The sequence below is a fragment of the Pholis gunnellus genome (assembly GCF_910591455.1).
Source record: "Pholis gunnellus genome assembly, chromosome: 13".
Taxonomy (NCBI): domain Eukaryota; kingdom Metazoa; phylum Chordata; class Actinopteri; order Perciformes; family Pholidae; genus Pholis; species Pholis gunnellus.
In genome coordinates, this window is record NC_136540.1 from 7,728,980 (window position 1) to 7,741,162 (window position 12,183).

The following is a 12,183-nucleotide window of genomic DNA, read 5'->3' on the forward strand; positions in this document are numbered from 1 at the left end:
AGCGGAGGTAGTTATGTGGTCGTGAATGCAGCAGCATGCTGAATGGAGCCTACATATCTATATGACTTTATGCAAAAAACAAATATGAGTTGATTTGCAAGTATGTTTCTATGAAATGAGTATATGTGAGTCATAGATATATACATAACCAGTAAACTTTGGCCATTTATTTTCTTTTCCGTTCATTTTTGCAGGCCAACCCAGGGAATATATAAATTGGGATGCAGTGAGCCAGCTTGATGCCAAGCCGGTAGTTTGTATGCATTTGATTGTAATAGAGCATCTTTGTTACCAATAATTAATAAACCATCAAATTGTCAATGTAGTAGAACTACAGTAAAACTAATTTAAAAAATGAATCGGTGCTTGAAGTGGGCCAGTCACCGGTTCACAATACCGGCCCTACACTTTACTCTTTAGCAGTGGTGTATAAAGTACCCAAAAGCCATACTTGAGTAAAAGTAAAGATACCTTACTGGAAAACGACTCCAGTAAAAGTGAAAGTAATCTATTAAAATACTACTTGAGTAAAAGTCTTAAAGTATCTCATATTTACTGTACTTAAATATCAAAAGTAGTGTTCTGATATTAAATGTACTTAAGTATTGAAAGTAAAAGTACAAGTAAATGCTGTTAATAAAAAAGCAAAGGGTCAGAATTTTGAGAATTATGAAGTTTATTCTTTTAAGTGCAGTGGCCACCATGACCAAGGACAAGGAGTTGTGTTGAAAATAATTGGGTTGGCTGTGATCCATCCAGGAGCAACAATGTTGAACATCATATATTGTACATAAGTATACTTTTGCATCAACTATGAACTATGGGCCTGATTTGAACACAACAGGTTTTGCTCAGCTGAATCCGCTCAAGCTGAATCTGCAATCGGTCGACTGCTACCATCATAACTCGATCTGATCATCCACAAAATGTCTCAAATATCAAAACATGATCAATACTAAAGTATTACAAAACGTAATGCGGCGCTCTCGCGGATCCTGTCAATCATATGGTGTGGTGGCTAGCTAACGTTAAGTTAGCGAACGTTAGCCAACTAGTGCTGCAATGATTATAGCTATGATTCAAATCAACAACATCTCCCAACTGTCAACACTTCCTCAGCTCACTAAGTCGCTATGCAGATCGGATGTCCGCACTAAGTTCGGTATCGGTATGGTGCTCCTGGGGGAGCCAGGGACCACCAGGTCGTCTAAGGACGGTCAGTAGTGGGATCGCGCCTGAGAATAGACGCTGTAGTGCAGCCTGAGTAACACAGCGGGACCCAGTCTTTTTACACTCTTTCTACTGTTCAACAAACAGCTGATACTACAACAACAACGTGTTTTCTTGTCTGTGCGTAATGATCGTCTCGTCTGTGTAATGAGACGACTGGAGTCATTATACTGGAGCACGTGTGGCAAAATAACACGTGAAAGTGTTGTCTCAGTTAGTAATTTTTCTATTTTTTAAAATAGATTTTATTTTGTAGCGAGTAACGAAGGTTTCAGGGGAAATGTATCGGAGTCAAAGTATCAGTTTTCTTTGCAAAATGTAGTGAAGTAAAAGTCAACAGAAATATAAATAGTAAAGTACAGATATCCAAAAAAACTACTTAAGTACAGTAACGAAGTATTTCTACTTCGTTACTATACACCACTGCTCTTTAGCGTACTGTGACTTCTACTTGCGGACTGACATTCACAAGCTGCCCACACTCTATATCTCCCATATCAGATTCTCTAAGCGATACACATTCATACGGCCTTTTGTGAACAAATAGCTTATGATGAAAACATGCTTTAGAGTATGAATCCGCTCTATTGATTTACAGAATATGATTTTTACAGGGTAAGCATTTCATGAAGGCTGTGATATGTAGCTAGATACTTTAATAGTTATAGAACATTTATTCTTCAAGCTTTTGGGCCTTATTGCGGCTTATAGCAATATAATATTAGTCCAAATTCAAAGTGCAAAGTCAAAAACCTAATTGTTTTGGGGTGGACCCTACCCAATATCTCCTTGTATCTTTTATTCACTGTAGAAATTCAGCCAATAATGATTGTAATTCCATTATTATAATATATGTTGTCCACACTCAAGAAGGATTATCTTCGAAAATAATCCCTTTTTAGTCCCACTGTGGGGACATTTGCAATTAGAAGCATCAGTTAAAAAACAAGCTATAGGCCTTTAAACATAATCAAACATGAAATAATCAAAATATAACTGAACGGTTTGCTTCAGATTATTTTTAAATAGGAAACAAATAATATTGAACAGTTTAATTGATATTGCAGGAGCGAATTGTCAGTTTTCGTATATGTGCAGTCTACTGCGAGCAGCAGGAAAGTAAGACCAGCGGTATTCAAACACCGCGTATGAAGCAGCCTGTCACTCTAAAAGAGCTGTTTCTAAAGATACCACAATGGCAAGAATGCACGGAGCGAAGTCCTTCGGAAAATTGTAGCGTCATCACGGCAGACGTCAACAACAACCGCCGTCGCATTATAATTACGCAGCTTGGTGAGCGTGCCGGTGGGGTTCTGTACACGTTGGTCATCTTTTCTTACCTGTATCTGAATCCGCTTTCACATCTCTCCTTGACTCCACGAGCTTTTCTATCGAGTGCAAGGTAAACTGGTGATAAAAGACATGAGGACGTACTTTTTTGACTTTTCGAACGCACCCCAAATGCTCCACGTAGTAGTTGCACAGTGTAAAGCACGCTACTGAGCTGCAGTTTTAATTCACACTTTAAACTCTAAAATGCATGTTCTGATACATGTCTTTATTACCACTTGTCTCTGTTTCTTTCTTTCTTTGAACAAGTTTTTTTAATAGCCTGATGGCAGCTGTCAGTAACACTTTAGAACATGTCAAAGCGACCATCTTAGCAGCTCATGAAGGCACCACATCAGGAGAAAAGGTCAACTTCTACAACTCCTGGGCAGAGAACTATGATCAGGTGAGTTTTACAGAATAAAATAAGATGAAATGAGCAAACATATTGGCAGTATTTTTTTTTTCTTCAGTTAAATTATAGGATTGTTTTAACTGATATTATTGTGCAGGGAGACATTAAAAAGGTGTCTTCTACTTTCTTTAAAACTAGCCAAATGTAGATTTGCAATGCTCATGTTTACCTTCTTTATCGCTGCTGAAAGCCACTGTTTCTTTTTTAACAACCGGTTTGAGCAGGATGTGGCTGTTCTGGACTACCGTGCACCAAGTCTGGCAGTAAACAGCATCTCATCCCATTTCATCGGTGATCGGGAAGCAGCTGTAGTGTTGGATGTGGCCTGTGGCACAGGACTAGTGGCCAAACAGGTAACTCACAAGATACAGGCTTGACTCAGTAATAAGTCATTTGATGTTTCTTTTTTTCTTCTTCTCAGAGTTACCAGATGAGGAATATTCTTTTCTATGAAATATGACTTCTGTGTTGATGTCTGGTTTGTTTCAGTTTAGAAGTATTTCCAGTGAATTTCCTCTCCCTGCATATATTTTCGTGTTTGGATCAGAACCTTTATGACCAGTATGACTGTTAAAAACAAAATGTGTTGTGCAGATGAAGAGACATGGATTTGGACATTTTGTGGGGATTGATGGAAGCGAGGCTATGTTGATGTTGGCCAGAGAGAGCGGGTTATACCAGGACCTGAAGCATTCCATGCTGGGAGAGGGGCCACTCCCTGTCCAGAAGGGTAATGTTATGGTTTAAGTTATGTCACATGGCTCCTCTGTGATTCAGTAGTTGATCCTCAAGCGGGTACGTTAGCTGACTTTGTTGACTTATTTTCATGATATTATGGTTATTTAATATTCTTAATCATTTCTGTTGTTTTCACTACTTCCCTGTCACTTCCTCCTGCAGGGTTGTTTGATGTGGTTGTGATCGTTGGAGCACTAAGTGTTGGTCAGGTCCCGGTTGGTGTCGTCAGAGAGTTGTGCAAGTCCACCAAACCAGGTGAGAATGTGTTTTTTGGTTTGATGCTGCAGTTCTGATTCTTGGTAGTAAATCAGTACCTCCTCACTGTAGGTGAGTTTTAATCAATCGGAAACACCACTTCACTATGAACCTGAATCCACTAGGTGGCCACGTTTGCATGACAACCAGAAGTAACCATACCAACGTGGAATACAAAGCCGCCCTGGAGCGTGAGCTGAAGCAGATGGAGGCCGAAGGGCTCTGGACTTGTGTAGAGGTCGCTGAGGTGGAGGACTGGGAGAGAGGGTTGTCAGAGGAGGAGGTCGGCTACATATCTGGTGCTGTGTACCTCTATAAGAAACGACAACTATAGCACATTGCACGACAACGAAGATGTGACGTCACACCGAAGATACAAAACAACTCAAGAAAGTACAAAATGTTCAAATAACTCATTTTACTCATCTTTTGTAATTGGAGCTTAGGGTGGAGCTGAAGGTGCTGCAGAGAGAGAATTCTGGTAAAGACTGGTTACTTTTCCTGTTGAGTGTTCATAATGTTGTCATTTAACAGTTAGATTGAAATGTTGAAAGTATATTCTTTGAGTATTGAGTCGAAAGAAGGGAGTCAAGATGTTGTACAATTTGTTGTGCATGTTAACAGTTTGCTCTGTAATTCCCCGTCATTGCATTAACTCCAGACTTACAGACCAGACTGAGCAGCAGTGAGAGTGAACTTCTCGTTAGCAAGTCCAGGATTGACCAGCTGGAGAGAGAAAATGCTGGTGATGAAGTGTGTCAGTGAACTGATCAATATAATACATTCTTAAAAATCGGTATGTTATGGATATCTTTTCTGCTCATTTTTGCAGGCCAACCCAGGGAATATATAAAAGCAGGAAGGGTCATTGCATCAGGGAACACACATTGGTGCCAAGCCGGTAGAAATGTATGCATTTGATTATAATAAAGCATCTTTGATCCCAATAACTAATCAACCATCAAACTGTTAATGTTGTAAAACTAATAAAAAAATGTAATCGGTGCTCAAAGTGGGCCAGTACTCACCGGTTCACAATACTGGCACATCTACACTTTACTCTTCAGCGTACTGTGACTTCTTCTTGCAGACCGACACGTCTCCCAAGCTGCCCACACGCTATATCTCCATATATATATATTTCTCCATATCAGCTTCACTGGGCGGTTCGCATTCATACGGCTCAGCGTCGGCTCAGCTTTTTGTGAACAAATAGCTTATAATGAAAAAATACTTTAGAGTATTATGAATCTGCTATCTTGATTTACAGAATATGATTTTACGGGGCAAACATTTCATGAAGGCTGTGATATGTAGATCATTTCATAGTTATTTAACTATAGAAAGTTTAGTCTTCAAGCTTTTTGGGCCTTATTGAGGCCTATAGTAATATTGGTCCAAATTGATGTGAAGTTGCAATGTCAAAAACTTTCTAATTGTTTTGGGGGAGGACCCTCATACCCAATATCTCCTTGTATCGTTCATTCACTTTAGAAATTCAGAATGTGGCTAATAATGATTGCCTAATAATTCCATTATAAGTATTATAATATAGGTTGTCCACACTCAAGAGAAGATAATCCTTTTTTAGTCCCACGGTGGGGACATTTGCAGGTAGAAGCATCAGTTGAAAAACAACAAGCTATAGGCCTTTAAAAATAATTAAAACATTAAATAAGCAAAACATAACTGAATGGTTAGATTCACATTATTTTGACATAGGAACAAATAATATTGAACAGTTTAATTGATATTGCAGGAGTGCATTGTCAGCTTCCGTATATGTGCAGTCTACTGGGAGCAGCAGGAAAGTAAGACCAGCGGTAATCAAACACCGCGTATGAAGCAGCCTGTCACGCTAAGAGCTGTTTACAAAGATACCAAAATTAGACGTGCTTCTTGTCCATCTTCGGTGTGCAGGGTTGTCTTCTGTACACGTTGGTCATCTTTTCTTACCTATATATGAATCCGCTTTCACATCTCTCCTTGACTCCACGAGGTTTTCTATCGAGTGCAAGGTAAAGTGGTGATAAAAGACATGAGGATGTACTTTTTTGACTTTTCGAACGCACCCCAGATGCTCCACGTAGTAGTTGCACAGTGTAAAGCAGGCTACTGAGCTGCAGTTTTAATTCACACTTTAATCTTAAACTCTAAAATGCATGTTCTGATACATGTCTTTATTACCACTTGTCTCTGTTTCTTTCTTTCTTTGAACAGGTTTTTTTAATAGCCTGATGGCAGCTGTCAGTAACACTTTAGAACATGTCAAAGCGACCATCTTAGCAGCTCGTGAAAACACCACACCAGAAGAAATGGTCAACTTCTACAACTCCTGGGCAGAGAACTATGATCAGGTGAGTTTTACAGAATAAAATAAGATGAAATGAGCAAACATATTGGCAGTATTTTTTTTTCTTCAGTTAAATTATAGGATTGTTTTAACTGATATTATTGTGCAGGGAGACATTAAAAAGGTGTCTTCTACTTTCTTTAAAACTAGCCAAATGTAGATTTGCAATGCTCATGTTTACCTTATTTATCGCTGCTGAAAGCCACTGTTTCTTTTTTAACAACTGGTTTGAGTAGGATTTGGCTGTTCTGGACTACCGTGCACCAAGTGTGGCAGTAAACAGCATCTCATCCCATTTCATCGGTGATCGGGAAGCAGCTGTAGTGTTGGATGTGGCCTGTGGCACAGGACTAGTGGCCAAACAGGTAACTCACAAGATACAGGCTTGACGCAGTAATAAGTCATTTGATGTTTCTTTTTTTCTTCATCTCAGAGTTACTAGACTAAGAATATTCTTTTCTATGAAATATGACTTCTGTGTTGATGTCTGGTTTGTTTCAGTTTAGAAGTATTTCCAGTGAATTTCCTCTCCCTGCATATATTTTCGTGTTTGGATCAGAACCTTTATGACCAGTATGACTGTTAAAAACAAAATGTGTTGTGCAGATGAAGAGACATGGATTTGGACATTTTGTGGGGGTTGATGGAAGCGAGGCTATGTTGATGTTGGCCAGAGAGAGCGGGTTATACCAGGACCTGAAGCATTCCATGCTGGGAGAGGGGCCACTCCCTGTCCAGAAGGGTAATGTTATGGTTTAAGTTATGTCACATGGGTCCTCTGTGATTCAGAAATTGATCCTCAAGCGGGTACGTTAGCCGACTTTGTTGACTTATTTTCATGATATTATGGTTATTTAATATTCTTAATCATTTCTGTTGTTTTCACTACTTATGCAAACTGTCTTATCATCTTCCCCCCGTCACTTCCTCCTGCAGGTTTGTTTGATGTGGTTGTGATCGTTGGAGCACTAAGTGTTCGTCAGGTCCCGGTTGGTGTCGTCAGAGAGTTGTGCAAGTCCACCAAACCAGGTGAGAATGTGTTTTTTGGTTTGATGCTGCCTCTACTGCAGTTCTGATTCTTGGTAGTAAATCAGTACCTCCTCACTGTAGGTGAGTTTAAATCAATCGGAAACACCACTTCACTATGAACCTGAATCCACTAGGTGGCCACGTTTGCATGACAACCAGAATTAACCATACCAACGTGGAATACAAAGCCGCCCTGGAGCGTGAGCTGAAGCAGATGGAGGCCGAAGGGCTCTGGACTTGTGTAGAGGTCGCTGAGGTGGAGGACTGGGAGAGAGGGGTGTCAGAGGAGGAGGTCGGCTACATATCTGGTGCTGTGTACCTCTATAAGAAACGACAACTATAGCACATTGCACGACAACGAAGATGTGACGTCACACCGAAGATACAAAACAACTCAAGAAAATACAAAATGTTCAAATAACTAATTTTACTCATCTTTTGGAATTGTCAGTCTCCTACGGACCTAAAGTAAAAAATGTGGAGCTTCATTCATGGATATAAATGTATGACTTAAAATGTTCATGACTAAATATTTCAGCGGCACTTTGAACAATATTCATGCTGCATTCATAAGCATGTTGCAGTGTACTTGGCATCTGAAAGCAACACTTCAGATCCTTACATATGTACAATATCTTGTGGCTGTGCAGTAAATTCCTCCTAATGGAAAATGATTGTATAAGCATGACAACCATGTGATAAACAAAGTTGTAACTTATGTCTGTTTAGTGTGTGTCTTCAATGCATTCATATCTGCTGCACATGAATCAATTTAAAAGTTGAATATGAAACGTGCACTTTGTAACTCAGCAGAAAGGTTCAGATGACAGGCGGTCAATTAAATCTCAGGCAACCCGTCAGCCATGAAAGCGTCTTTGTAATTGAAAAAAAGGGTTTGAATGGCCAAGTAAAAAACAACATTGAAGGATTTTATTTCAATTAAGTGTTGGTACACATGAACATGGATTGCAAAAATACTGTATTTAGTTGAATACATACCCACTATGGAAAACAGTTTATTTCTACATCAAAACATTTCAAGTCTTGAGTGAAGTTTGGATATTTCATTCAATTGTCAACTTTTATTCCAATTAACAGTTCATATACATGAACATCAACAGTGAAATACTCCAATAAAACACCCAAAAGGCAACAGGAGAGCGACACCTCCATCAATGAAACGTATTCCTCTAAATTAGTTATTTTACCTGCATTTGTTCGGAATCTAAGTAAACATGGTGGAAGATAATCATGGTGTGTTCAACATTTATGAGAGTTTTTGTCAAATATACCACAGCCTAATTTGTAGTGTTGGTCTATACAGCCTATGAAAGGTCGTTTTTTTTTTTTAGGTTTTGTTATTTAATGTCTTACACTGATCACCAGAAAATAATGAAATCTCATATCTAATGAGGGTGAATGCATGATTATCTGACCTATGACCCCTGACCATAGTTCAGCAATCTGAAGGACTTTGTTTTGTCCAGATTGAGTTTATGTATTGGGGTTGACACCAGAGGGACATGGAGACCATATTAACTTTCTGTGGGCTTCAATGATTTAACAAATAATTTACAATATGATAAAAAAACTCACAACATAAGATGTTAAAGATTATCAAAGTGTTCTAACAGAGGACATTTTGATATGAATTTATAATATATCAGAGAGAATGAGATAAGTAGTCAGACAGAGTGAAGAAAAAGGTTACACCCCCTTCTCTGAATTTAATCAGATAATCTTCAGTCACACTAAAAGGCCTCAGCATTAGGATAAGTGAGTTTGTTTATGTGTGTATTAATAAACAGGGTGTATTCACAGCTGTGACTGCATGAGAAGGTATTATAGTTAGTGTTCCACCAGTCTGTAGCAGCTTGTATGTTCTCACCAGCAATGTGATCATATTGAATTACCTGAGGCCTTGAGTCAAACTATCAAACACAAGACACATGTTGTTTTTCCCATTAGTTCAACCAGCTGAAGTTTGGAGACTATTTAAGACAGTTCAACTGTCCCACTGTACTTTTGTGAGGACGTGTCACAGGACAATGAGGCTTGTTCGTGGTTTGTTGTTGGTGCTGCTCAGTCTGTGTGGGTCAGGGGCTCAGGGGGAGGGTTTCTCCAAGGTGGGTGAGATCAGAGAGTTTCAGGAGACCGCTCCAGGAGACACAGCTGACGAATCGATCGGGCTGACCACAAAGCAAACCACCCCTGACATCTGGGCGGAGGTGAGGGCTCTGAGAGACATGGTGGTGGAGCTCAGGGTGCACCTTCAGCTGCTGCAGAGAGAGAATTCTGGTAAAGACTGGTTGCTTTTCCTGTTGAGTGTTCATAATGTTGTACTTTAACAGTTAGATTGAAGTGTTTCAAGTATATTTTTTGAGTATTGGGTCAAAAGAAGGGAGTCAAGATGTTGTACAATTTGTTGTGCATGTTAACAGTTTGCTCTGTAATTGTCTGTTTTACAGTCCAAGAAACTCGACTGACTGCCACCGAGAGCAAAACAAGTGACCTAGAAAGAGAGAATGCAGGTATTTCACTGACGGTGTTTAGTTTAATACTTTTCATGGTTTGTTATTTTCTATTCTGTTGTATTAATTTGTTGAAGGTATCATATGTACATCATCGAATATAATTTTAGTTTCAGCTTTTTTAAAACGAAAAAGAGTTTAAAAAAAAGAGCATTGAAAACAATTTTGACCTGACGATGGCGCTAGATAGAAAATGAATAGATTAGGTTTTTGGACCTTGGATCTTGGTGCAATCTACCGAGATAAACTAGATTATTTTTTGATCAGGATTAAGGATAATTTGATAAATATTTTAAACATTTTTATTTTTTGCAGTTTAGTTTTTTAAGTCTGTTATTTGTGTTTTTATTTGGTGTTTGTGTGAAACAGTTACGTTGCCATCTAGACAAGGACCCCCTTGTAAATGATATTCCAAATCTCAATGGGATTATTGCGGCTAAATTAAATTGAGATAAAATAAATGAAATCACCAAAGTGATTACAATTAATCCTGAAGGGGACATTAATACGTGTACCAAATTTCAAGGCAATCCATCAAATAGTTGAGACATTTCACTAGAAATCACAAATTTCAATCTCAAATTCGAGGAAAAGTCAGGGCATTAAAGGCTGTAGGATTCATCCTCTGGAGATGAATATCTGTACAAAAGTTCTCGTTAACTGACTGACAGACCAACATCCTTAGACACATGATGATCTAGCATGGTTAAAAATTGACACACAATGAACGGAAGTAAAAGTAACTGTGACACAACCTTACTTGCGACAAGTAAACAAGGTGCATGGAGAAGGGAAAGCAGTCCTTAACCTTAACCACACAGCTGTCACATGAGAGATGACCAATGCGAATCATTTTTAACGGCTCCAACAAATGACCTATTTAGTCAAATGTTGTTGGACAGTGAGAGTTAAATAAGGTTTAACGTTTGTGGAACATTTTGAATTACTGGTTCAACAGATAAGACGAGAGTCAATATGTACATAATTTGTTGTGCATGTAAACATTCTCTCGTCATTGCATTAACTCCAGACTTACAGACCAGACTGAGCAGCAGTGAGAGTGAACTTCTCGTTAGCAAGTCCAGGATTGACCAGCTGGAGAGAGAAAATGCAGGTGATGAAGTGTGTCAGTGAACTGATGGACTTGTTGTGAGCTCCAGGTTACGTTTAATTGCATACATTGACCTTTTTTTATGTTAACAGAGAAACCAAAGGTGGCCTTTTACACAGCTCTCACTGATGCAGGATATGTTGGACCACACAACACAGACATCACACTGAAATACAGCAAGGTCTTCACCAACGTTGGCAATGCTTACAGTCCAGCTACAGGTAATGCTTCAGGACACATGGACATGTAAGTCTGCATGAATCAATTATTATTGCTTTTCATTTTCTACTCTTACTCTGTAGGGTTCTTCACAGCACCAGTCAAAGGGGTCTACTATATCCAGTTCACTGTGTGTGGTAACCACACAGGTCTTATGGGTGTATATGTGTACAAGAACAACCAAAGGATCATGTTTAACGTGGAGTGGAAGGAAGATACACTTTACAAGTATTTCACTAACTCTGCTGTCTTGGAGCTGATGGCAGGAGACGAAATCCACCTGGTTCTCCCATCAACCTATTCTCTCTATGACGATCGGGATAACCACAACACCTTCAGTGGCACCCTTCTCTTCCCACTGTGAGCGTGTCGTTTAGGCTGCTGTGTGATTCATTTGTCACAAATCCTGTTGTTATTGGCTAGACTGCGATTTACTGCATCAAATAATGTGATTATGAATCTGACTTGCTTTTTGTGTCATCACATGAAAACATTTAAATAAATTTAAAAAAAGTGATTATCTTCATTTAGAAACTCCACTGATGTTGTGAGTGTTGTTGTAACAGGCTATTATATTACTGGACTATTGTTACTAAGACACAATGTTAAAGTGGCATTTTTCTAATCCTAACTTTTACATACTGTCGGTATAATCAATTATGATTTAACTGATCTTATGCAAACTCTGAACTTTTGCGTTAATTGTGCTCAATGATTCTGTTTTGAATAAAATGGGTAATTGATTGACTATTACCTCTTCCACTCTGTAAAGCAAGAGCCTGGAAGAGATTAAAGTCAGGCAGTAAAAAATTTAAAATCAAAACCCACAATCGTACGTAACATGTTTTGACGTTGCCAAGGTCATTTTGCTGTCCTATTATTTATTTATCATTGGGATTGGGATTGGGCCTATTGGGCCTTTGTTTTCTAGGGCAGCCTTTTGTCGCCTCATTGTGTTGCGCTAAGTCTTAGT

At 38.9% G+C, this 12,183-nt stretch overlaps 3 protein-coding genes across 3 annotated transcripts; all 3 read left to right on the top strand.

Annotated features, from left to right (window-relative positions):
- Positions 1 to 2,534: 2,534 nt before the first annotated feature.
- mettl27 (methyltransferase like 27) lies at positions 2,535 to 4,992 on the top strand. The gene is made up of 6 exons (XM_079171527.1): positions 2,535 to 2,632; positions 2,830 to 2,965; positions 3,199 to 3,327; positions 3,569 to 3,704; positions 3,875 to 3,967; positions 4,093 to 4,992. Exons 2-6 carry the CDS (start codon positions 2,846 to 2,848, stop codon positions 4,299 to 4,301), a joined length of 687 nt encoding a protein of 228 aa, XP_079027653.1. The 5' UTR covers positions 2,535 to 2,632; positions 2,830 to 2,845; the 3' UTR covers positions 4,302 to 4,992.
- Positions 4,993 to 5,870: 878 nt separating this feature from the next.
- Positions 5,871 to 8,004, top strand: LOC306704922 (methyltransferase-like protein 27). Its single transcript, XM_079171528.1, has 6 exons — positions 5,871 to 5,985; positions 6,188 to 6,324; positions 6,557 to 6,685; positions 6,927 to 7,062; positions 7,257 to 7,349; positions 7,484 to 8,004. Exons 2-6 carry the CDS (start codon positions 6,205 to 6,207, stop codon positions 7,690 to 7,692), a joined length of 687 nt encoding a protein of 228 aa, XP_079027654.1. The 5' UTR covers positions 5,871 to 5,985; positions 6,188 to 6,204; the 3' UTR covers positions 7,693 to 8,004.
- A 1,356-nt stretch (positions 8,005 to 9,360) lies between these two features.
- Positions 9,361 to 11,749, top strand: cbln17 (cerebellin 17). The gene is made up of 5 exons (XM_079171054.1): positions 9,361 to 9,647; positions 9,818 to 9,880; positions 10,911 to 10,994; positions 11,084 to 11,212; positions 11,294 to 11,749. Exons 1-5 carry the CDS (start codon positions 9,398 to 9,400, stop codon positions 11,572 to 11,574), a joined length of 807 nt encoding a protein of 268 aa, XP_079027180.1. The 5' UTR covers positions 9,361 to 9,397; the 3' UTR covers positions 11,575 to 11,749.
- The last annotated feature ends 434 nt before the right edge of the window (positions 11,750 to 12,183 follow it).